The sequence below is a fragment of the Aquarana catesbeiana genome, linkage group LG09 (assembly GCF_042186555.1).
Source record: "Aquarana catesbeiana isolate 2022-GZ linkage group LG09, ASM4218655v1, whole genome shotgun sequence".
NCBI classification, from domain to species: domain Eukaryota; kingdom Metazoa; phylum Chordata; class Amphibia; order Anura; family Ranidae; genus Aquarana; species Aquarana catesbeiana.
In genome coordinates, this window is record NC_133332.1 from 305,001,498 (window position 1) to 305,024,466 (window position 22,969).

General features: G+C 46.6%; 1 protein-coding gene across 1 annotated transcript in view; it reads left to right on the forward strand.

Moving 5' to 3' along the window:
- The window catches only part of LOC141108695 (bile salt-activated lipase-like), a 45,507-nt gene continuing 22,538 nt past the window's right edge, over nt 1-22,969 (forward strand). The window contains exons 1-3 of the mRNA XM_073600556.1: nt 1-184; nt 3,459-3,612; nt 11,449-11,571. Coding sequence (XP_073456657.1) covers nt 119-184; nt 3,459-3,612; nt 11,449-11,571 — 343 coding nt within the window. The 5' untranslated portion in view covers nt 1-118. The remainder of the gene's footprint in view (nt 185-3,458; nt 3,613-11,448; nt 11,572-22,969) is intronic.

The following is a 22,969-nucleotide window of genomic DNA, read 5'->3' on the forward strand; positions in this document are numbered from 1 at the left end:
GGCATTTAAAACAAGGACTGAAGCCTCCTCTGTCAGGTGATCCCTTGTGTGTTCATATCACCAGCTAATTGGTATATAAAGGTAGCAGTAAACCCACCCTTTGGGACTGTATCCAAAAATGGCTCGCTGGCTAGCGCTCACATTGGCATTCTCCAGCCTCCTGGCTGCTGTCCATGCAGCAAAGGTAAGGCATTGGTAATTTATTTTATTTTTTTTTTTACAGATTCATGAAGAGCAATCATAGTTGGGAGACACATGTACGTTTTCCTCAATTTGTATCAGGATTTCCATTTGTCATTTTTCAAGGATACCAAAAAGATTTGGCTTCCTAAAGCCCAGTAAAGCTAACAATACACATGGGATGGTGGTGGTTGGAAAACGTGGCTACCATATGTTAATTCTGTAGAATGACCATGAGAAATGTGTATATATAGAACCAGGAACGATTGTAGTTGTAGGAGTTTGGCTTATTCAAACAACGTGTGTGCAAAAGTTATTATAGAGGGTAAATTCTGGAGAAAAGGTAGATTGGGCAAGCTGGATCATACGATCATTGCAGTATTGGGATAACATGCGGAGAGGTCTAGGCTGGATTGTACATTAATGTGTTCGGCAAGATTATGGGAGGACATTGTAAGAGATTAATGATAATATTTTAGCAGTTTGTCTGTATGACAATAAAACGGACAGACTCACTTTCCAGGATATGGATATTATGCAAGGTGAAAAGTCAAAACGTTAACAAAAGATCATTTGTGCTCTTGTGGTGGTACATTAATGGTACATGCAGACCAATCAGTTGCGGTGTATTGTGGCAGCATGCGCATTACTGCAATCCACCATACATGTGTTCCAATGAACATGTATGCCGCATGCCACAATGCCCTACTGCACGTTGTAGTGTGCTTTGTTTAAAACAATGGTGCATGTGGTTCTTTTTTTTTTTTTTATTCATTTTGGTACATTGGCAATATGTTAGCTGCCTTATCACCATAAATGATAACACGCGTGCCTTATATGCACTGCAACTAACCACATAGATCTCAGTGGGCCCCAAAAAACCCTGTTTAGCTAGTTCACATCTCTGTATTCAGTTTAGTGGCTAGTTCACATTTATGTGCAATGACACAATGGGGTTTATTTACTAAAGCTGGAGAGTGCAAAATCAGGCTCACTTCTGCATAGAAACCAATCGGCTTCTAGGTTTTATTGCCAAAGCCTAAACTGTAAGATCGGTAAGGTAACCTCACACTGGACCCCCTTACCATCCCCTGGTCCCTCTGTAGCAGAGTCCTGTAATCCCCCACTAACATCAGGATGCCGCTTCACCGGTCCGGGGTTTTGAAATCTCTGTGGCTTTCTCTCCGCTCCTTGCAGCGCTGACAGGACTGGCTAGGCGGATTCTGATTGGTCAGTGCCATCCGTGTGACAGAGCTGACCAATTAGAATGCCTCTTGTCCGTACACACTGAGAGGTACGGATAAGAGATTAAGTCATGGGGATTAGTGAAGCAGGGGATCCCGAGGCTCTGGTACAGCGGGACAGGGGGGAAATGCGGAGGGGGTCCAGTGTAAGGTCACCTTACAGTTTTCTGCCTGATTTTGCACTCTCCAGCTTTAGTAAATAAATCCCATGATGCCAAGTTGTGTTACAGAATTGTGCATTCAAAATAAAGAAGGAATAAGGGGATAAGCAGAGCTCAAACCCGCAGCAAGGAATTAGGAGCAACTGAATTACCTATTCTCTAAAACAAAAAAACAAAAAATCCTCTTATTTAAAATAAAACCACCTTCCCTCCTCCTCACAACATGTCCCGCTAGTCAATTTATTAGACTCCTTTATTAGGTTATTAATAGGTATGTAGATCCTAACAAAAAAACTTCTTCTATTGGCTCCCTTTGGTCTGTTGAATATACAATTACATTAACAATTACAATAATACTATGGTCAAGGATGTGTTTTTAGTCCAATTTTCTATACCAGCTCTCTCCTCCTGTCCATCACTGGTAACATGCTACACTTGGGCCACCAGATGAAAGCCATCTTGGCAGTGGCAACTGGTGGTATATTTTTTTGGAGGAGGGGGTTTGGCAAACCATGTACCCACAGCCACCCCTCCCCGGTCGGTTGGCTCACCCACACACACACCCCCCCCCCCCGGTTGGTCACCAGCCCCGCACTTACCACATCTAGGTCACGGCTGCGCTTCCCCTGGGTGGTGGCTTCCCCTGCGTTGTCTCCTTCTCGGCATCCCGGCAGCTTCAGCTGTGCATCTTCTCCCTCCTCCTTCTAGGCAGCCAATAGGATCGCTTCTCCTTTTGCCCTTTTGTAACGGGTCTCAGGACCCACTTCCTGATTGGCCGGGAGGAGAATCAGGAAGACAATGGCGAGTATTAATTCGCTATTGTCACACAAGTGGGTGGGCTGGGGGCGCAGTGCTCTGTGTCCTGAGCCCACCCTTTTTTTAAGTCAATTAGAGCCTCGGGCTGTAATCGTGTGCTTCTAAAAAAAAAAAAAAAAAAAATTCAAAAAATAAAAAACCCCATTGGAATTTATGTGTCTGGCGTGTAAATTAGGGGCCGGGCTCATGGATTATGGGGGCAGCGCACCTGCGCCCTGTATGGATGGGCTGCCACTGCATCTTGGTAGCTCCTTAGAAGATGGAAGAGCAAAGAAAGCTTACACTTTACATAATTATGAGACTATACACATATACAGAGTATCCCAAAAGTCTGGAATTTAAAAGTTTTATGTAAATGCTCAAATTGACAGCCTTGGACTTTGCAACTCTTGTGTATCCACTGATTATATAAATGTTGAGCATTCCTCAATGTACAAAACTGAAGTTAAGTGTAAAGATTATTTCCTCCAATTTTGACATACTGCTGACTTTAGATGACCCCAGAAAAAAGAAGTAGAGAGTGTTAGACCTTGGAGGCCTTTCAGCTGGACCTCAACTGTTTGGAAGAGTTTGATTTTGTTTTTAAAAATTTCTCACAGCAACCGCAAAGAGTGGCTGGGCACTCTCTTGCTGAAACCATATTTTATGTTGTTCCGACAAAGAAATGTCATCTGAACACCAGAAAAGATTGTAACACAAAGAGGTAGGTTTCCTCTGTCAGCATTACTACCAAATAATATGGCCCATTGAATCTGTCACCAAATACCCCACCCACCCCATATTTCATGGATCAGTTTGAGCCTGGCCTTCAGTCATCCAGTTTGGACTGTGTCAGTTGACACTACCATAAGGCTTCATCACTGTAAAATACCAATAATTTCCCACTGTTATGGGAACCACTTACAATATTCCATACTCTCATCTGTGTAATCGCTATACAGTTCCTGGACCAGCTGCAGGGATGGAAAATGATAATTTCTAAGAGTGTCTTGCATATAGATCCAGACTTTTGGGATGCCATGTATATCTATTTTTTTTTTTTTGTTTGTTTTTTTAGCTTGGAGTCGTCTACACAGAAGGAGGATTTGTGGAAGGAAATAATAAGCAAATTGGAATTCTGAATCCACAATACATTGACATTTTCAAGGGAATTCCCTTTGCTGCTCCTCCAGGAATCCTTCAAAAAGCTGAGAAACATCCAGGATGGTCCGGTACGTCTTTTGGCATTTGTACAAAACCCCTTACACTTATATATTACTTTTCAGCACATCAGAGGAAAGTCTTTGAGCATTTCAAGTCCAGGGTAATTTGTTGAAAGTGTGAAATGTGTCAGTGAACAAATCTTTCCATCTCAGGCTACACACAACCAGGTATAGGATACACTCTGAAGGCTTATTCTTTACAAATATAAAAATTTCACCCAAGCTCAACTGCTATATTTTATATCCAGGAGTCCAGTGCTCTGGTTAGGGCATTCAACTCCCAAGGTGGTAGATATCAATAGGATTAAAGCCGGCGACTCAGAGTGCTCTTGCGAAGAAAATTCTTTACTGGCTACATGTATAAAAGCATGATACAAAAGATGCTAACACATTTCGGCTTTTGCAGCCTTCCTCATAGCATCAGTGGGTATGAGGATAGCATCCATATATGAGGAAGGCTGCAAAAGTCGAAACGCATTAGCATCTGTTGTATCATGCTTTTATGAATGTAGCCAATAAAGAATTTTCTTTGCAAGAGCACTCCGAGTTGCTGACCAGCCGCCATCATTTTACTGCGTCGTAGCTATACGTCGGCTTATGGAATCGGTATAGCATGCGCATGCCACCGCACTGCGGGGTGTTGATGCATGTGGCCGATGGTCACGATGACCACCGGCCACCGGCGGCAGAACACGAAAGTGTGTGTGTGTGTGTGTGTGTGAACACACAAATCCCTGTTCTGTTCTCTGAGGAGTGACAGATCGTGTGTTCCTAATGGCTAGGAATCACGATCTGTCATTTCCTCTAGGTCAGTCCCCTCCCCCTACAGTTAGAAACACACAGAGGGAACACAGTTAACCCCTTGATCACACCCTAGTGTTAACTCCTTCCCTGCCATTGACATTTATACAGTAATCGGTACATTTTTAAAGCACTGATCGCTGTATAAATGCCAGTGGTCCCAAAAATGTGTCAAAAGTGTCCGATGTGTCCGCCATAATGTCGCAGTCTTGATAAATATCACAGATCGCCACCATTACTAGTAAAAAAAAAATAATAATAATAAAAATGTTATCTATCCCCTATTTTGTAGAAGCTATAACTTTTGCGCAAACCAATCAATATACGCTTATTGCGTTTTTTTTTGTTTTTTTTTTACCAAAAATATGTAGACGAATACATATCGGCCTAAACTGAGAAAAAAATTAGCTTTTTTAAAATAAAAAAAAATGGGATATTTAGCAAAAAGTACAAAATATTGTGTTTTTTCTTAAAATTGTCTTTCTTTTTTTGTTTATAGCGCAAACAATAAAAACCGCAGAGGCGATCAAATACCACCAAAAGAAAGCTCTATTTGTGGGAAAAAAAGGACATCGATTTTGTTTGGGTGCAGCGTCGCACGACCGCTCAATTGTCAGTTAAATCGACGCAGTGCCGAATCGCAAAAAAATGGCCCGGTCATTCAGCAGCATCTTCCGGGGCTGAAGTGGTTAATCTTATTGCTTATTCTTTACAGCAGTGGTGCAGACTGCACAGTCTGACATGCAAATAACCACCAGAGAAAAACGTGCATTTTATTTTACATGCTATAATGAAAATATGGCACAGTATGCTAGTAAAATAGTATGTCAATTCTAGGCTTAAGCTAGCAATACACTTTGATTTATTTTTTTTCAGCCCATGGGCTGAGCAAGAGAAAAATCAATGGATTCCCACATCCATGCTAAACAGTGTGGATGGAGGAATCTCCCCTTCTGGCTATTGTATTCAAACAGCCACAGCACCTGCAGCTGCCTTCATAGCCTAACAGTCACTGCAGCTGATAAGATGCAATTACTGTTTAGCTGACAATTTTCCATCTGGCTCAACTGATTTTTAAAACCACTTTTGTTTAGCTGGGTGGTGCCGAGGAGGCCACTCATGGTTCAAATATTGGCTGATTCAGCAGGAATCATCCAGAATTTGAGCCATGTATGGCTGGCCTAAAGTGATTGTAAAGGCTTTATTTTCTCCTCCACCCTCCCCTCTCCTACTGCGGCTGAAAATTTAGGCCGCAGCTTTTCGGCCTACCGGATCGGTCCGGTCCCCCCATGGGCCGCGCACTGCGGCTGGCATCCGAAAATTTAGGCCACGGCTTTACAACCTACCATCCAAGTGTCCGTTCAGGGCTCAGGATCGGTCCAGTCCCCCCCACGGGCCGCATGCTCCCAGTGGGTAGCCAAAAATTTAGTCCGCGGCTTACTGGGCTGCGGCCTGCTAGGCCTCATGGCTGCCCCTTTCCAGAGGGGTGGCGCTGGGAGGGTCGGTGGCCCCGTGAGACGGTCTGTGCCCCCTGTGGGGGGCCGCGGTCTGTGCCCCCTGTGAGGGGCCGCGGTCTGTGCCACCTATGAGGGGCCGCGGTCTGTGCCCCCTGTGAGGTGCCCCGGTTTGTGCCCCCTGTGAGGGGCCTTGGTCTGTGCCCCCTGTGCGGGGCCTCGGTTGACATCCCCTATGTGGACCTCACGAGTTTTTTGGGGTAGCGCTTAGGCATATAGCCTAGTATAGGGCACCCCTGCCCTCCCCTACCTCCCTTGTCGAACAATCCTATCTGGCTCTGCCGCCACGTACGTGGCCCAACTTGCGGGCTGGTGGCCACACTCCCTATCCTGTCAGGGAGTGAGGATGACGACAGAAGTGCACGAAGAGGGGCTAGTTGTCACATTTATTACATCTGTGCGGGAACCTTTCAAGATGAGGGTGGCGGCGGAGGGTACCCTTTTGGATAAGCCGCCTTGCGCGGCGAAAGCGTTCCCTTCTCCCTCTTATTTTGACAAATTTGTCCATGAAGACTGGAGTGTCCAAAGTGCCTTTTGTGTTTCCAAAAATGCTTGCTGTTAGGTACCCCTTTGGGGAGTCCCTCCTTCCACCAGTAGTGAACCCCCCTGTCTTTAGGCTGCTTAAGGCAACCATGGCTCCAATAGAGGAATCTCTGGCTTCTAAAGGTCCAGCTGACATACCTGGAGGGGGAGCAGAATCCCCCTGCCTTTGCTGCTTTGGCGGACCTATTAGTGTAGGCGCTGTGGTTTGTCCGCTATGCCTCTTGGCCGCAGTTCCCCAGGTTGCTGAGTCTCCGTTTCTTCAGTGGTGCTTAGACATGTATTTTGGGGGGCTACCCTGAATGACATCATGTCGTGTCTTGAGTTTGTCTCGTTACAAGATAATTTTCCGGCTGTGTTCCTCCAAAAAATTAGTTTTTTTGCTTCCAATGGCCGTCTTTCGCCAGACTGCTTGCTGTTCTCTGTGCAAGCCCTGTTGCTGCAGAGTGTGATTGTCCCGTTCCTGTGCCGGAAACAGTTTCAGGGGTTTTGTTCAAACCTGTTAACAGTCTAAAAGATGAAGAGCATAGTACAGCTAATTCTGGACCTCAAGGCCCTGACCTGCCTTGTGAGGGTACAGAAATTCAGGATGGAGTCCGTCCACGCGGCGGTGGCACTCCATCATGGGGACTTTCTGACTTCTATGACATCACAAATGCTTACTTACGTATTCTGTTATGTGCCCGACTCTAGCACTTCCTCCATTCTGCTGTGGGTGCGGAGCGTTATCAGCGCGTGGGGTTGCCCTTTGATCTGGCCACCACTCAGGTTTTTACGAGGTGTTAGCCCTGGATCTGGCATGGTTACGTCAGTGGGGGTGGCGGTCCTGGGCTGCCTGGACGATCTTCTTCTCCGACTTCTCCATTACCCAGAGGAGCAACGTAGTTCATATACAGACCTTCACTGATTTCAGTTGGTGTCTACACCTTCAGAAGTCTGCTTTGGCCCTGCCAGAACGTTGGATTATCTGAGCCTGACCAGGCTTCAGCTCTGGTCAGCGTGTTTCTTCCCCTGGACAGACTTCAGAAGTTGCATGCGGTATGTTTCATTTACTGTCCGGCAGGTGGGCTCCTCTGCGGATCTGCATGTGGGTGTTGAGTCTAATGGTATCTACCTTTTTTGAGGCAATTCCATTTGCACAATTCCATACAAGCTCCCTTCGGGGAGATCCTGCCATAATGGGACAAATGCCCAAGGTCTCTGTACAATCGGATTCGGCTGAGTCAGGAAACCAGAGGTTCCCTAGTCTGTTTGCTTTGCTCTCCGGTTCTTCGACGGTGAAAAAGTCTTTCTCCCCTTGTATTGAACAGGGTGACCACCAATGCCAGTCTGTCCGAGTGGGGAGATGTCCTGGGACCGAGCTCTGATCGGGATTGTTGGACGATGGTGGAATCCGGATAACGAGTAATATCCTGGAACATCCTGGACTTCGGGGGCTCCCGATGTGGACCCAGTCGGACAAGGCAACGGCGGTGGCTTATGTCCTTCTCCATGGTGGGCCAAAAAGGCTGTTGGCGGCCCTGGCTGTTGCCAGTATCCTCTGGTGGGCAGAACGTCTCGTTCTGCCCCTTTCCGACGTATTCCAGGAGTGAAATACTGTCAGATGGATACCTCAGTTGGCTAGGGTTGGGCCACGGGGTAGGCCCTTCACTAGGCCGTGCTTCAACAGATTTGTCTCCACTGGGGCACTCTTGAGGTAGATCTGTTTGCGTCTTGGCTCAACAGGACTGCCAAGGTTTCTGGCAAGGTCACGGGGTCTTCCGGCGGCTCTGGTGGCCCAGAGGGCAAGTGACGTTTGCTCTACGCCTTTCCTCCTCTCCAACTTCTGCTGGGGTTTTTTGCACAGGATCACGGCTGCGAGGAGTCTGGTCATTTTTTTGGCTCCGGATGGACCCCGTCGGTCTGGGTACGCCGACCGGGTGCGCCTGGTCGCCGACTTTTCCTTGGCAACTGCCTCTCTGGGAGGACCTACTGTCCCAAGGGCCGTTCCTTCCATCCTGCTTTAGAGTCGCTGGTTTTAACGGTCGGGCTGTGATGAGCCAGGTGCTGCAGTTCCGACACTGCTGATGGCTAGGGAGTCTATCTTCTAGGAGGTTTTACCTCTGGATGTGGAAAGCACATATATCCTGGTATGAGTCACTGGGCATTCATCCTCGTTCTTTCTAGGTGGCTCAGATTCTGACCACCATTTACAGGGGGGATGAGCAGGACTAGGCCTCGAGTACCATAGAGCAGGTGTCAGCCTGGGTGGTCTTCTTCATCATCCCCTGGTCTCACACTGTCTGGTGCGTACCTTTTTGTTCAAGGGGTTAGACATCTGTTTCCACCGGTGTGGTTTCTTCAACTACTGTGGGATCTGAACTTGGTGATTTCAGTTCTCCAAAAGCCTCTCCATCTCTCTCTCAAACTATTCGGGATGTTCCACTGCTTACTCTGTCTCGGAAGATGGCCTCTTGGTGGCTATCACCTCTGCCCGCAGGGTGTCGAAAATGGTGGCGTTATCTTGTCGTTCACCTTACCCAGGTTAAGGTGGTGCTTTGCCCTTTTTACATAGTTCCGTCCTTGGATTTCCATTTGAATAAGGACATTGGGTTGTCTTTCTTGTGTCCCTGGTCAGCACATCCCAAGGAATGTTTTTGGGGGATTTAGATTTATTTGCCAGCCACTGAGTCTGTTTGGAGGTCAGGCTCACTGTATTCACGGACGGGCCAAGAAAGGGGATGGCTGCTTCTTCTGCGACCTGGTTTCTGGATGGATCAGACAGCTGATGACTCTGGGCTATTCTGTCAGGGATCGGGTTTCTCCTTTCCCTGTTACGGCGCATTCTTTTCAGGCACTTAGTGCTTCTTGGGCCTTCTGTCATCAGGCGTCCATTGCGCAAGTTTGTAAGGCGGCCACTGGTCGTCGGTTTACATTTTCACAAGTTCTACGAAGTGGATGGGTTGGCATCTGCGGATGCCTCTTTTGGCCGCAAGTTTTTTGCAGGCTGCTGTTGAGAGGGTCTATTCCCTCTTGAAGATTATCATTCAAGTTGGGTTCCAGCTTGTCCTGGGTGAAGCTCCTGTTACCTGGTTGGCTCTTGTGTTAGCCTTGGGATTTTTTGTTGTCCCACCCATCATGTTTAGCACTGCTTTGGGACGTCCCTATGGTTGAATAAAGAAGGCTGTGTCTGTCAATGAACGAATGAGAAAATAGGATTTTTGACTTACCGTAAAATTTGTTTCTCTGAGTTCAATGACAGACACAGCACCCACCCCTCTATGGGTTTTTTTTTTTGTTGATACTTCTATTACTGCTTGCTACTAAACTGAATACCTAGAGCAGGGAGGAGGTTATATACTGACTGAGGACAGCCCATGGGTGTGGCCAGGTGTTTTGTTTGTTCTGCCTAGTCCTACTCCTGTGGAGGCGATATAACCCTATGGTTCTGAACAAAGAAGGCTGTGTCTGTCAATGAACTCAGAGAAACAGATTTTATGGTAAGTCAAAAATCCTATTTTCCCCACAAATACAGCTTTCTTTTAGTGGTACTTGATCACCTCTGCAGTTTTTATTTTTTGCGGTATAAACAAACAGAGAGCGACAATTTGAAAAAAAAAAATAAAACTATTTTTTTTTTTTACTTTTTGCTATAATACATATCCAAAATATATAAAAAGAAATAATTTATTCATCATTTTAGGCTGATATATATTCTTTTACATATTTTTTGTAAAAAAAAAATCGCAATAGGCATACATTGATTGGTTTGCGCAAAAGTTATCGCATCTACAAACTATGGATAGATTTAGGGACTTTTATCTTTTTTTTTTTTTTTTACTAGTAATGGCGGCGATCTGCGATTGCGGTGGACAAATCTGACCCCAAATGACACCTTTTGGGGACCAGTGACATTATTACATTGATCAGTGCTATAAAAATGCACTGATCAATGTAAAAATGACACTGGCAGGGAAGGGGTTAACACTAGGGGTGATCAAGGGGTTAAGTGTGTTCCCTAGGTGTGTTCTAAGGGTGGATGGGCTCACTGGGACATGACAGAGATCACTGTTCCCAATCACTGGGACTAGAAGATCTCTGACATGTCCCCTGTCAGAATGGGGATCCGCTTGTTTACGTGGGTAGATCCCCATTCTGTCTCTGTACTAGGCAATCGCAGGTTGCCGGTGGACATTGAGTCCACCCGACCCACGGGCACGCTCCCGCAGCATGGAGCGACAGCTGTCAGAATTCAATAGCCCAGCATGGTGATTCATCCATCTATGCTGTCTAACATGGATGAAGGAATCTGTTAGATTTTTTTTTTTGTTCAACCTGCAAGCGAAATTAAAAAAGAAATCGATCAGTGTATGGTGGACAGCTTTAGAAACTCTACAAAAAGGGTCTCAAACTGGTGGCCCTCCAGGTGTTATGGAACTACAAGTCCCATCATGCCTCTGCCCGAGGAAGTCATGCTTGTAATTGTCAGCCTTGCAATGCCTCATGGGACTTGTAGTTTCGCAACAGCTGGAGGGCCACCAAGTTATTCTTTGTGAGTGGGAACAAATATAAAGAAGGTGTTATCACAATTTGGCTGAAAAAGTGGAAAAATACTTTAGGCCGGGTTTACATATGTGCAAATTGGATGCAGGTTTCCCCGCATCAAATTTGCATGACATGCGAGGGTGACTGGCTCTCAATGGAGCCGGTTTACACAGCTTTGGGGCGACTGCGGTCCGCATTCCAAAAGGGTCCTGTGCATGTTTGGGTCTGGTTCAGGTTTGAATTCAGGTAAAAATTTGGACCTGATTCGCACCTGAACCAGTGAACAGACACGCACCAGCCCCCATACTGGGAACCGCGGCCGCACATACGTGAACCTGGCCTTAAGCTTGATTTGAAATGCAGTAAAGATGTAGTAGACTTTAAATAGAAAAATGAAGGATTTGTTAGTAGCTTTTATGTATGAAGCTTAGATTTTGAGTTTGACTGCTCTCTATTTTTACAATAGGAACTCTGAAAGCCACAGACTACAAGCCACGCTGTCTCCAAGCCAAATTGAGCCAAACTGATACCCATGGAGACCTTGACTGCCTGTACCTCAATATCTGGGTCCCTCATTCTGGCAAATCAGGTAAACAGGTAGGATGGGTAATATGTATCTAAAAGGGCTGAAACTAGACAGGAGTAGAGAACTATTGAGTTTTTTGAAGTGTCCCTTACTCGCAGGCCTTTTTGCTTTACATAAAACTGTGTTGTCCAGGTAAACTTCCAGGTAAACTTCTTTTTTTTCCATGCGAGGGTGTCAAAGTCCATTTCATTGCAGGCCGCATCAGCATTCTGGTTGCCCTCAAAGGGCCGGTTGTATCTGTAAGACTATATAAATATATCTACAGTTTATCATATTAAATAATTGCCTCTGCATTCGTTTATTACTGGTTTTAGTAATAACTTAAGACTTAAGCTGTGAAGGGCAGGTGCAGATCGGCATGGAGCCTACTCACACTCCTGTAGTAGCTGACGCAAGTCTGAAAAAGAGGGCTGCACACCGCTGGCATCATCCACAAGAAACTTTATTGGAATGGGGCCACCCCTTCAGCAGCAAGGTGACACGGGGAGATAGCAGGTTCACGCTCTCCGATCCAGATCAACTGCCTGACTTTTTCCTATTTCTTGAGCAAGAGCCGGTAGACGTCTTAAACTGGCTAGACCCTCCAGTCGACGGATCGAGACAGTTGGGACTTGGCCCACTCCCACAGCGTCGCAGACGACCTAGGTCTAGGTCAGTCTCTTCTGGCCCAGGGATGAGACGACCTACCTCTCCAGAAGATTAACTCAGAAGTTGCCCGAGATCCCTGGAACACTTGGTAAATGATGAAGTGACAGCGGGGGTCGGACCTTTTGGCTCTTTTCCCGCTCTTTGCCAATTTACTATATGGCTGGGGTTCGGGAGAGAACATAGCCTAAGGTCACCTTAGGACTCTCACTATGAAGGGAGTCAGGTACTGCTACAATACAACAGTTTTACATATAAAATGTTTTGCTTCATGCCAGATTGTTCCCTCTCACCCCCTTCTGTGGAGTGCGGTGGGGGGTGTGTGGCGGGAGCCGCTCCGGAGGGAGGTTTGGCCACCGGTCTTAATTAATCCCTATTTCGGGAGAATGTAAGTTTAAAAGGCGCCACGCATAATGCGATTGGATGCCTCCTCGGGTGGGTCCCCCGCTTCCCCCTGTACCCCTATGCGCGTACTACAGTTGTGACTAACTGATTTATTTACAAGAGGGTACCAATGTAATTGCAATTTATTTTCTATATGATTCCAGGTTAACTACTTATATCCAATGTTGATATTTAGTTGATTGTTCTCACCTGTTCTCATTAAGCTGCCTTATGCTTCACATATGTTTTACATGATTAGTGTGCCACATATACTATATACATGCCTGATTTGCTGTCGGGATCACGGCTCAGGTTCACCCATTTCGACCTTCCCCCCACAGTAGGACAGGCACTGTTTGTGCCTAAAGCGTGATATATCACGCAGTGTTTTGCGCTAGCAAACACATTCGTTTTCTGGACACATTTTTAGGTGTCCTTTCATTTACACCTTACTTACTCTATTATCCTCATACTCTTCTCTCTCCTTTCTTTCCTCTCCTTTTCTTTTCTCTTCTTTTTCTCCCACTTCCATATTTCACCTCTTCTCCCCCGAACTGTTCTACGTACTTTTCTTATATACCCTATTGTTCTCCCCCCTACACGGCCTCTAGCACCCCGACATGGCTCACGCGGTAACCTCACACCCCCAATTGAAATTTTGTTCATACAACGTCAACGGGCTGAACATTGGGCAAATACTATATCAGATGCACAAAAGACGAGTCAATGTGCTTTTGTTGCAAGAGATCCACTTCCATTCTGAATCCACCCCTTCCTGCTCCAGTAGATATTATAATAGATGGATCCACAGTACCAATCCAACACAAAAATCTAAGGGAGTATCTATTGCGTTTCATAAAACACTCCCTATTGAACTGCTTGATCATATGGCAGACCCCCAGGGCAGGTACGTTTTTGTGAAAATCTCTCTATGGGGGACCAAATTTACAATAGCTAATTTATACTTACCTAACACGCACCAAGTCCCATCGGCCTTACAGTATTTTAAGATCTTATCGGGTTTCGCAGAGGGTAAGCTCATACTTGGGGGGACTTCAATACTCCCCTGGATCCACACTTGGATTCATCGACATCCCGTTCCTCTATATCCTTCCCTAAAATACGGGCCCTAAAATGTGCCATCTACAATATGCATCTTGTAGACATATGGCAGATATTGTACCCAGAATCACAAAACTACACACATTTTTCCAACGTGCACCGATCGTACAGCCGTTTAGACTATTTCTTGGTCGACCACGGCTGTTTAGATTGGTCCCCAAATTGTGAAATAGACCCTATGGTTTGGTCCGACCACTCTCCTGTATTCCTGGCACTCACAGTCCCCTCTACTCCAATAAAAGAATGGACATGGAGGTTGAATGACTCGCTTCTGACTGAGCCAGGGTTCGATACTCGGATAGCGGAGACTATTTCAAACTTTTTTACAGACCACGCCTCTGATGACACCGCACCACCCATTAAATGGGAGGCATTAAAGGCGGTCTTACGGGGTAGTTTTATCCAAATGGGTGCCCGCATGAAGAAAGAACGCTCGGCTGCGATAGCCACGGCTGTACACAAACTCAGGACACTAGAGACTACCCATAAACACTCCCCGACTGTGGAGGTGCTTGCGGAGGTTTCTTCCGCTCGCTCTCAGCTTAGGGAATTATATGAGGCTTCAGCCCGTACATTTGCGAATAAACTAGCCTTTCACCAATACAAATTCCGGGATAAATGTGGTAGATCACTAGCTCGCACCCTACATACCAAACAACCTAACACCTTTATACCCCACATACGGGACAGTTCTGGGAAAATTGTCTCGTCACCCTCTGAGATGGGACAGGTTTTCCGGGACTTCTACCAATCCCTCTATAACATACCTGTAACAAGCCCCACTGAACCCCTCTATACTAGAGCGGACGCGCAAGCCTCATATATCGCACAAAACGCATTACCTACTCTAGATGACGAAACGATAAAGGACTTGGAAGCTCTGATATCGGAAGATGAGGTTGCCCGCGCCATTGCATCTACCCCATCTGGTAAAAGTCCAGGCCCTGATGGCTTCACCCCGAAATTTTATAAACAATTTGCTCCCCTTCTCACTCCCTTCTTAACAAAAGTATTTAACTCAATCTCTGAGCGATCGGTATTCCCACTGCAAACTCTAGAGGCACATATCACCCTCATCCCAAAAACCAGACAAAGACCTAACTATATGTGCTAACTACCGACCCATTTCGCTGATAGGGGTTGATCTGAAAGTGTATGCGAAGGTGCTGGCTAATAGACTACAACCGTTGCTACCCCGATTAATACACCTAGATCAAGTGGGCTTTGTGAGTGGACGAGAGGCACGAGATAACACCCTGAAAACACTTCTCATTACAGATTATGCTCGAGCCCACAATGTCCCATTGTGCCTTCTCACGGTGGACGCGGAAAAGGCCTTCGACCGCATCGACTGGCAATTTCTGCGCCTATCACTACAACAACTGGGTCTGGGCCAAAACATACTTTCAAGAATAATGTCCCTCTATACTTCCCCCTCCGCCAGGATTAGACTAAATGGATCGCTAGCTCCAAAATTCACTATTCGCAATGGAACCCGACAGCGGTGCCCTTTGTCCCCCATTCTCTATGTTCTTGTTATGGAACACTTAGCCATCGCCCTTAGAAACAACCCGGCTGTCCACGGTGTTAGTATTGGCCCCATACATACTAAACTTGCCCTATTTGCAGATGACTTGCTCATATTTGTGACCCAACCGCAAGTCTCATTACCCTCCATTATGCAGGAGTTTCAGAGATATGGAGATGTTAGTAACTTTAAAGTTAATCATAGTAAGTCAGAAATACTCAACATTTCACTCCCAGAAGCAGCTCTTCAACAACTTGCGTCTTCCTTCCCTTTTAAGACAAACTCCACATCTATTCGTTATTTAGGAATTCATATCCCAACAGACGCTTCCCAATTATTCACCAGCAACTTCACCCCTCTACTTCTTAGAACACAAGCGGATCTGACCACATACGCATCTAAACAGCTCTCTTGGTTGGGTAGGGTGAATGTTTTAAAGATGGATGTCCTCCCTCGATTCCTCTATCTTTTCCAAACCTTACCTATTCACATCCCCACCACGTTTTTCAAAAAGCTTCGCCAGATTTTTTCTAAATTTATATGGCAAGGAAACCGCCCTTGGATAAAATATGACACAATGATTCTTCCAAAGGCCCAGGGGGGGCGGGGGTCCCAGATGCCTCTTCCTACCACAAGGAAGCGGTACTCACACGTATTGTGGATTGGTTTCACCACCCCTCCTCCAAGCTCTGGGTTCAATTGGAAAAACATCTCAATGAGGCTGATCTTTGCGCCCTGCCGTGGACACCTACGGCTCGGCGTAGAGATGGTACCCTCTCTACTGCCCTTACCCGTCAGACTCTTCAGATATGGGACCGACTGCTATTAACGAGTAAATTATCTAAACCCCGGGGCCCGATGACTCCTCTTTTTGGGACTCCGGCTTTCCCCCCGGCGGAGGTTGAGGAGAGATTTGGACCCTGGAATAGGGATAGTCATAGACGTTTGGCACAGGTACTACGCGCTGACCCATCTTTGAGACCAGACATACCTCCCCAGACGAGTGCGGGGCCCCCAACCATGTGGTTACAAAGGAGTCAATTAATATCATACATACGTACTTTCTCCCCCATCTCAGAAATCCTAGACGACCCGACAGACTTTGATGAGCTGCTCTTACAGCGAGATCCCCCAACACATGTAGTATCACTGTTATACTCCCTTTTATTAAATGTATCTACCCCTGACCTTCCAATATACACGCAGAAATGGGAAACAGATCTACAGCATTCCATCTCCCCTGCTGACTGGCAAAAAAGCTTTATTTTAACACATAGGATCTCTTTGGCAACTAAGAATCAAGAAAAGGGGTTTAAGCTATTAACGAGATGGTACAGATGCCCGGTGACTATCCAACGATTTAACCCCTCTATCTCAGGTACTTGTTGGAGATGCCTGTCCTCTAGTGGGACAATGCTCCACATATGGTGGGCATGCCCTCCAATTCGGAAATTTTGGCAGAAGGTCTTTGATCTATACAACAGGCTGATGGCGACCTCAATTAAGCCCACACCAGAAATAGCCCTACTATCTATGCTTCCGGGCCCACTCAAGCTGATTAAAAAAGACATACTGCGCCACTTTTTGTCCGCAGTCAGGACAGTGATCCCCAGACATTGGAGAACAATAGATGTGCCTTCCTTGGGGGATTGGGCTGTCGAAGTGGATCGGATAAGAGATCTGGAGCGTTTGCTGGCGCAGGAAGCAGGGAAGGAGGAACAGTTCTCCATTACTTGGACCTCATGGTCGATGTTTCAATACTCTGATGACTTCCTCATATGGATGAGAGATGCCCCGTCCTTGCCCGCCGATTAGCCATGTTGGGGTGCTTCCCACTTTTGTTGTCATCCCCTATCTCTCCACATGCTCTCACTCATACCTTTTTCTCTGTTTTCTTTCTTTAAGTACTGAACCAGTCACTCAAATATATATAAAAAAGATTATATTTCCAGAATTGCTCAACAACTCGAATATCTATAATAAATGATTGAATGATCTCTACAGTGTTCCAGCCCGACAAGGTGGAATTTCCTGATAACACAAACACGCAAAATTATAAAGGTGGTTGTGGGTTGATTCCCCCACACATGTTATTTTACTATTACATTACAAGCCTCTATATCTAATGTGATACTACAGTATTTTACCGGAAGCTGTATACCAAGACATATAATCCCATGCATATATAATTAAGGTTACCCTTATTGTTCTGTATATAATGTATACAATATTATACTATACAGTACCTTATCTTTCTGTTATATCTCTATATTGAAATAAACTAAGACTGAAAAGAAAAGAAACTTTATTGGAGACTGCTCAGACAGAACATGGTTCTGAAATCGGTGGTGGCTGGTGCTCCATTTTTTTTGGGGAGGGGGCGGCAAAGAATCCACCCCCCCCCCCAAGCCTGTTTGTTCACTCGCAAGCCCCGCACTCCATCCAAGTCACGGGCGGCTTCTCCTTTAGGCCAATCGCTTCTTGTTCTGATTGGCTGGAAGGAGAAGCAGGAAGACAATAGCGAATGTTGATTTGCTAATTTCACAAGTGGGTGGGCTCAGGGGGGAAAGTGCTCTGCGCCCGAGCCCAACCTTTTTTAAGCCAATTAGAGCCTCCTGCTCTAATCATGTGCTTCACATAAAAAATAAAAAATCTTGTAGAACTCCATGCATCCGGTGCCCCGCATGGAGATTAGGGGGGTGGCGTCCCTTATGGATGGGCCGCCACTGTCTGCAATGGTGTTGGGTCTGAGCAGTCTCCAATAAAGTTCCTCTCTGCTGACGACTGCTGAAACGAGGGGCAGAGAAGAGCCTCTCCGTGGCTGCGTAGAGAAGCGCAAAATCTGGTGGAAGAGTTCTGTTCTCCTCTCTCCTGACTGTTGAGACAAGGTGAGGGTGGAAAAAAAAAGGGGAAGCTGCAGGAGAGGTGCGAAGGCCACATGAAATGGCTTGGAGGGCCGGATTCGACCCGCGGGTCTGGTGTTTGACAGGTGTGCTCTAAAAATAGGATTTTTTAAAACTGCTTACCTGTAAAATCCTTTTCTTTCGAAGGACATCACGGGACACAGAGCCACAGTAATTACTGATGGTTATATAGGTATCACTGGTGATTGGACACTGGCACACCCTATCAGGAAGTTCAACCCCCTATATAATCCCTCCCCCTTGCAGGGATACCTCAGTTTTGTAGCCAAGCAATATAGTGTATTAGAAGAGGGGTGGGACCTCTGTGTCCCGTGATGTCCTTCGAAAGAAAAGGATTTTACAGGTAAGCTGTTTTAAAAAATCCTATTTTCTTTCTCGAACATCACGGGACACAGAGCCACAGTAATTACTGATGGGATGTCTCAGAGCAATGCTACCTGAGGGGGGGGAACCACGACCAAGTAGGGTGCAATCAGACCTGAGGACCCTGTACTGCTGCCTGCAGCACACTACGCCCAAAGGCGATATCCTCATGCCTTCTCACATCCACCTGATAGAATCTGGTGAATGTATGAACTGAAGACCAGGTTGCGGCCTTGCAGATTTGAGCCATAGAGGCCCGGTGATGCACTGCCCAAGAAGCACCAATAGCCCTTGTGGAATGTGCCCTGATCTGAAACGGAGGAATCTTCTGTTTCAAACCGTAAGCTTGAATGATCAACTGTCGAATCCATTTAGAAATGGTAGCTTTTGACGCTGCCTGTCCTCTATTGGGACCCTCTGGCAGCACAAACAAAACATCCGTCTTGCGGATCTGAGTAGTTGCCCCTAGATAGGCCTTAACTGCTCTTACTACATCCAACGAATGTAGAGATCTCTCTTCCGGAGAACAGGGATCTGGAAAAAAGGTAGAACAATGTCTTGGTTTAAATGAAAATCAGAAACCACCTTCGGTAAAAAACTAGGATGAGGGCGTAGTACCACTCTATCCTTGTGTATAATCAAATAAGGCTCCTTACAGGAAAGGGCTGCTAATTCTGATACTCTTCTAGCAGAAGAGATGGCCACCAGAAAAATTAATTTCCTTGTCAACAAGACCAAAGGAATCTGACTTATTGGTTCAAAAGGCCGTTTCTGTAACACAGCCAGGACCAAATTCAAGTCCCAGGGGTTTAGGGGCGCTTTAACCGGAGGATTAAGACGCATCACCCCCTGCATAAAGTTTCGGACCAAAGAATGCGAAGCAAGTGGCCGCTGAAATAATACTGATAAAGCAGAGACCTGGCCCTTGATGGTACTCAAGGCCAGCTTCATCTCTAATCCCATCTGTAGAAAATCAAGGATTCTACCTATGACATATTTCCTGGGATGCCAACCTCTGGATTCACACCAGGTTATATAAGCTTTCCAGACTCTATGATAAATCATCCTGGAAGCTGGCTTCCTTGCATTAATCAAGGTAGATATGACAGGACCTGAGAGCCCACGACTCTTCAGAACGTGGGTCTCAATAGCCAAACCGTCAAATTTATCGTTTGTAAGGCAGGATGGAACACTGGACCTTGAGATAACAGGTCTGGGCGTACCGGTAGGGTCCACGGGGAACCCACCGTCATCCTTACTATTTCTGCATACCAAGTCCTTCTGGGCCAAGCGGGGGCCACCAGAAGTACCGACTTCCTTTCCTGCCTGATCCTGCGAAGGAGTCGTGGTAGTAGCAGAATAGGCGGGAATGCGTAAATCAGTGAGAACCGATGCCACGGAATCACCAACGCATCCGTCCCGCATGCAAGAGGATCTTTTGTCCTTGCCACAAATCTGTCTATCTTTTTGTTGAATCGGGATGCAAAGAGATCTACATCTGGAACCCCCCATCTTTGGCATATGGCCCAAAAGACGTCGGGATGCAGAGACCATTCCCCTGGAAGTAACTGCTGGCGACTTAGATAGTCCGCCTGCCAATTCTCTATTCCCGGGATGAAAACTGCCGATATGCATGGCACATGCATCTCTGCCCAGACTAAGATCTGGTTCACCTCTTTTTGAGCAGCTCGGCTCCGGGTGCCTCCCTGATGATTGACATAAGCCACTGCTGTGGCATTGTCGGACTGGATCCTGACCGGACAACCCTGTAGCCTGATAGTCCAGGCTTTTAGAGCTAGATGTATCGCCCGGATCTCCAGAATGTTGATGGGTAAGGTCCTCTCTGTCTTGGACCATACCCCTTGGACCGCAGCCTGTTCCAGAACTGCTCCCCAACCTGACAGACTGGCATCTGTTGTTACCACCGTCCAGGTAACCGGTAGAAAGGATTTCCCCTTCTACAGGTTTTCGGGTATGAGCCACCAATTGAGGCTCTGACGCACCGCATGCGACAGGTGCATCGGAAAGTCTAATGCCTGAACCTTCTTGTTCCAGGTCGACAGAATACTGTGTTGCAGCATTCTTGAGTGAAACTGAGCATAGGGAACTGCTTCGAATGAAGACACCATCTTCCCTAGTAGCCTCATACAAAGGCGGACTGAGGGACCCTTCTTGGTCCTTACTGTCAGAATCAGCTCTCTCAAAGCAGTGATCTTTGCCTGGGGTAGAAATATTTTCTCCTGGCTTGTATGTATAATCAGACCTAAATATTCCAGTCTTCTTACTGGTTTTAGGAAAGACTTTTCTAAGTTGAGGATCCAACCCAGGTGTTCTAGATACCTGACCGTGGTCCTCAAGTTTCCATTCAAAGAGGCTACCGACCGGTCTATCAAGAGCAGGTCGTCTAGGTATGCTATGACAGCTATACCCTGAGCCCTTAATCTGGCCAGAGGAGGAGCCAAGATCTTTGTGAACACTCGAGGTGCAGTGGCTATCCCAAAGGGCAGAGCCATAAACTGGAAATGGCGCCCCCCTACCTCGAAGCGCAGAAACTTCTGATGAGCAGGAAAAATGGGCACATGCAGATATGTATCTCTGATGTCTATTGATGCCAGAAATTCTCCTCCCTGCAGGGTGGGAACTACTGTTCGAATTGATTCCATGCGGAAGGATTGAATCCTTAGGAATCGGTTCAGATCCCTTAAGTCCAAAATGGGCCTGACATCCCCATTTGGCTTTTGGACCGTAAAAAGGTTGGAATAGAAGCCCAATCCCTGGTCCTTTGCGGGAACTATCATAATGACCTCGTGCGACAAAAGTCGCTCTAACGCTAGAAGGAGCGACTGCTTCTTCTCTGGGTCTCTGGGAACATTTGATCTGAGGAACCGAGGAGAAGGGAATTCCTGAAACTCCAGCTTGTACCCTAAGGTTACCGTGGAGACTACCCATCTGTCCTGGAAGTCCTCCTGCCAGAGCTCTGAGAATTGTCGCAGTCTTCCCCCCACTCGAGTGAGCGGGGGCGCCCCCTCATGCAGAGGTCTTAGTGTTTTGCCTAGTAGGCTTCTTTCCCCAGGACTTCTTTTGTCCCTGGGGTTGACTCTTGTCTCTGGACCCCGATGGAGGCGGCCGTCGAGACTGCCTGGAGGCTGAAGCCCCCGGCGCTGGGGAAAGAGTCCGTTTGAAAGAGGGACGCTTACTCTTCTTCTTGACAGGTAAGAGAGTGCTTTTCCCACAAGAGATTCTCTTGATATAGTTATCCAAGTCCTCTCCAAACAACCTTGCACCACGAAATGGAAACCCAGCCAGTAGCTTCTTACATGGTGCTTCGGCTGACCAATTTTTCAACCATAGGATTCTACGTATATGCACCAACCCCAGTGAAAGACGGGAGGTTTGCACGATAGAATCTCTAATGGCGTCAACCACAAAGCATAAGGCCGCTGGAAGGTTAGCAAACCCCTGGGCCTGCTGTTCAGGTAATACTTTGATGACCTGCTTAACATGGTCTCTTAAGTATTGACAGACTCCAATCGCTGCTATTGCAGGTTGGGCCACTGATCCTGCTAAGGAGAAAACATCCTTCAATAGGGATTCCATCCTTTTATCTACAGGATCCCTGAGCATCTGAGCATTGTCTACAGGACAAGTCAGGCTATTATTTATTGAGGAAATGGCGGCATCAATAGCCGGAATTCCCCACATTTTAATAAACTTTTCTTCCATTGGATAAAGTGTTGAAAACTTTCTCGGCGGAAAAAAACGTTTGTCTGGGTGATCCCACTCAGAATAAATAAGCTTTTCAAGTAAAGTATGAACAGGAAAAGCATGTGCTGCTTGGAAAGGTTTCAGTGACCCCAAAGCAGAAGAGGATTCTTTAGCAGCTTCAGGTATGGGCAACTTAAATGTGGAGCGGACCAATCCAGTGAGGATCTGCACTAAGACTTTCTCCTCTTGGGAAGTCGCAGAGGGTCCCTCTCCACCTGAATCCTCTGAAGAGGAATCATCCATCCCATCCCGATCCTCTGAAAGGGATTCATCTCCTTTATCCCAGAGCTCCTCTGTCTGAGGGTCTTGGGGAACAGAGGAAAGCCTAGTGCGTTTTCTTCCACTGAGTGAAGACGTAATCACGGCCATTAATCTTTCCTCTAGACCATTAATGGTTGAGGAAAAAACCTCTTGTGTAATATATACAGGGGCTGAAGTGCCAGAAGCAGGTGTAGCCCCTGACCCCAATGGCTCTCCCTGGCTAGCCGTCCCTGGCCCATCTTTAGGGGGGAAGGATGCTGCCGACAGGGGGCCCTCAGAACCTGAACGAGATCCCCTAGTGTCTCTGGTTCCTGGGGTGCTTGAACCTCTTCTACCCATAGTGCAAAGCAACAAGGTGTGAGGTATACAAATGAACACTGTCCGCTGAGCGATGTAGTCTGGCTAAAAG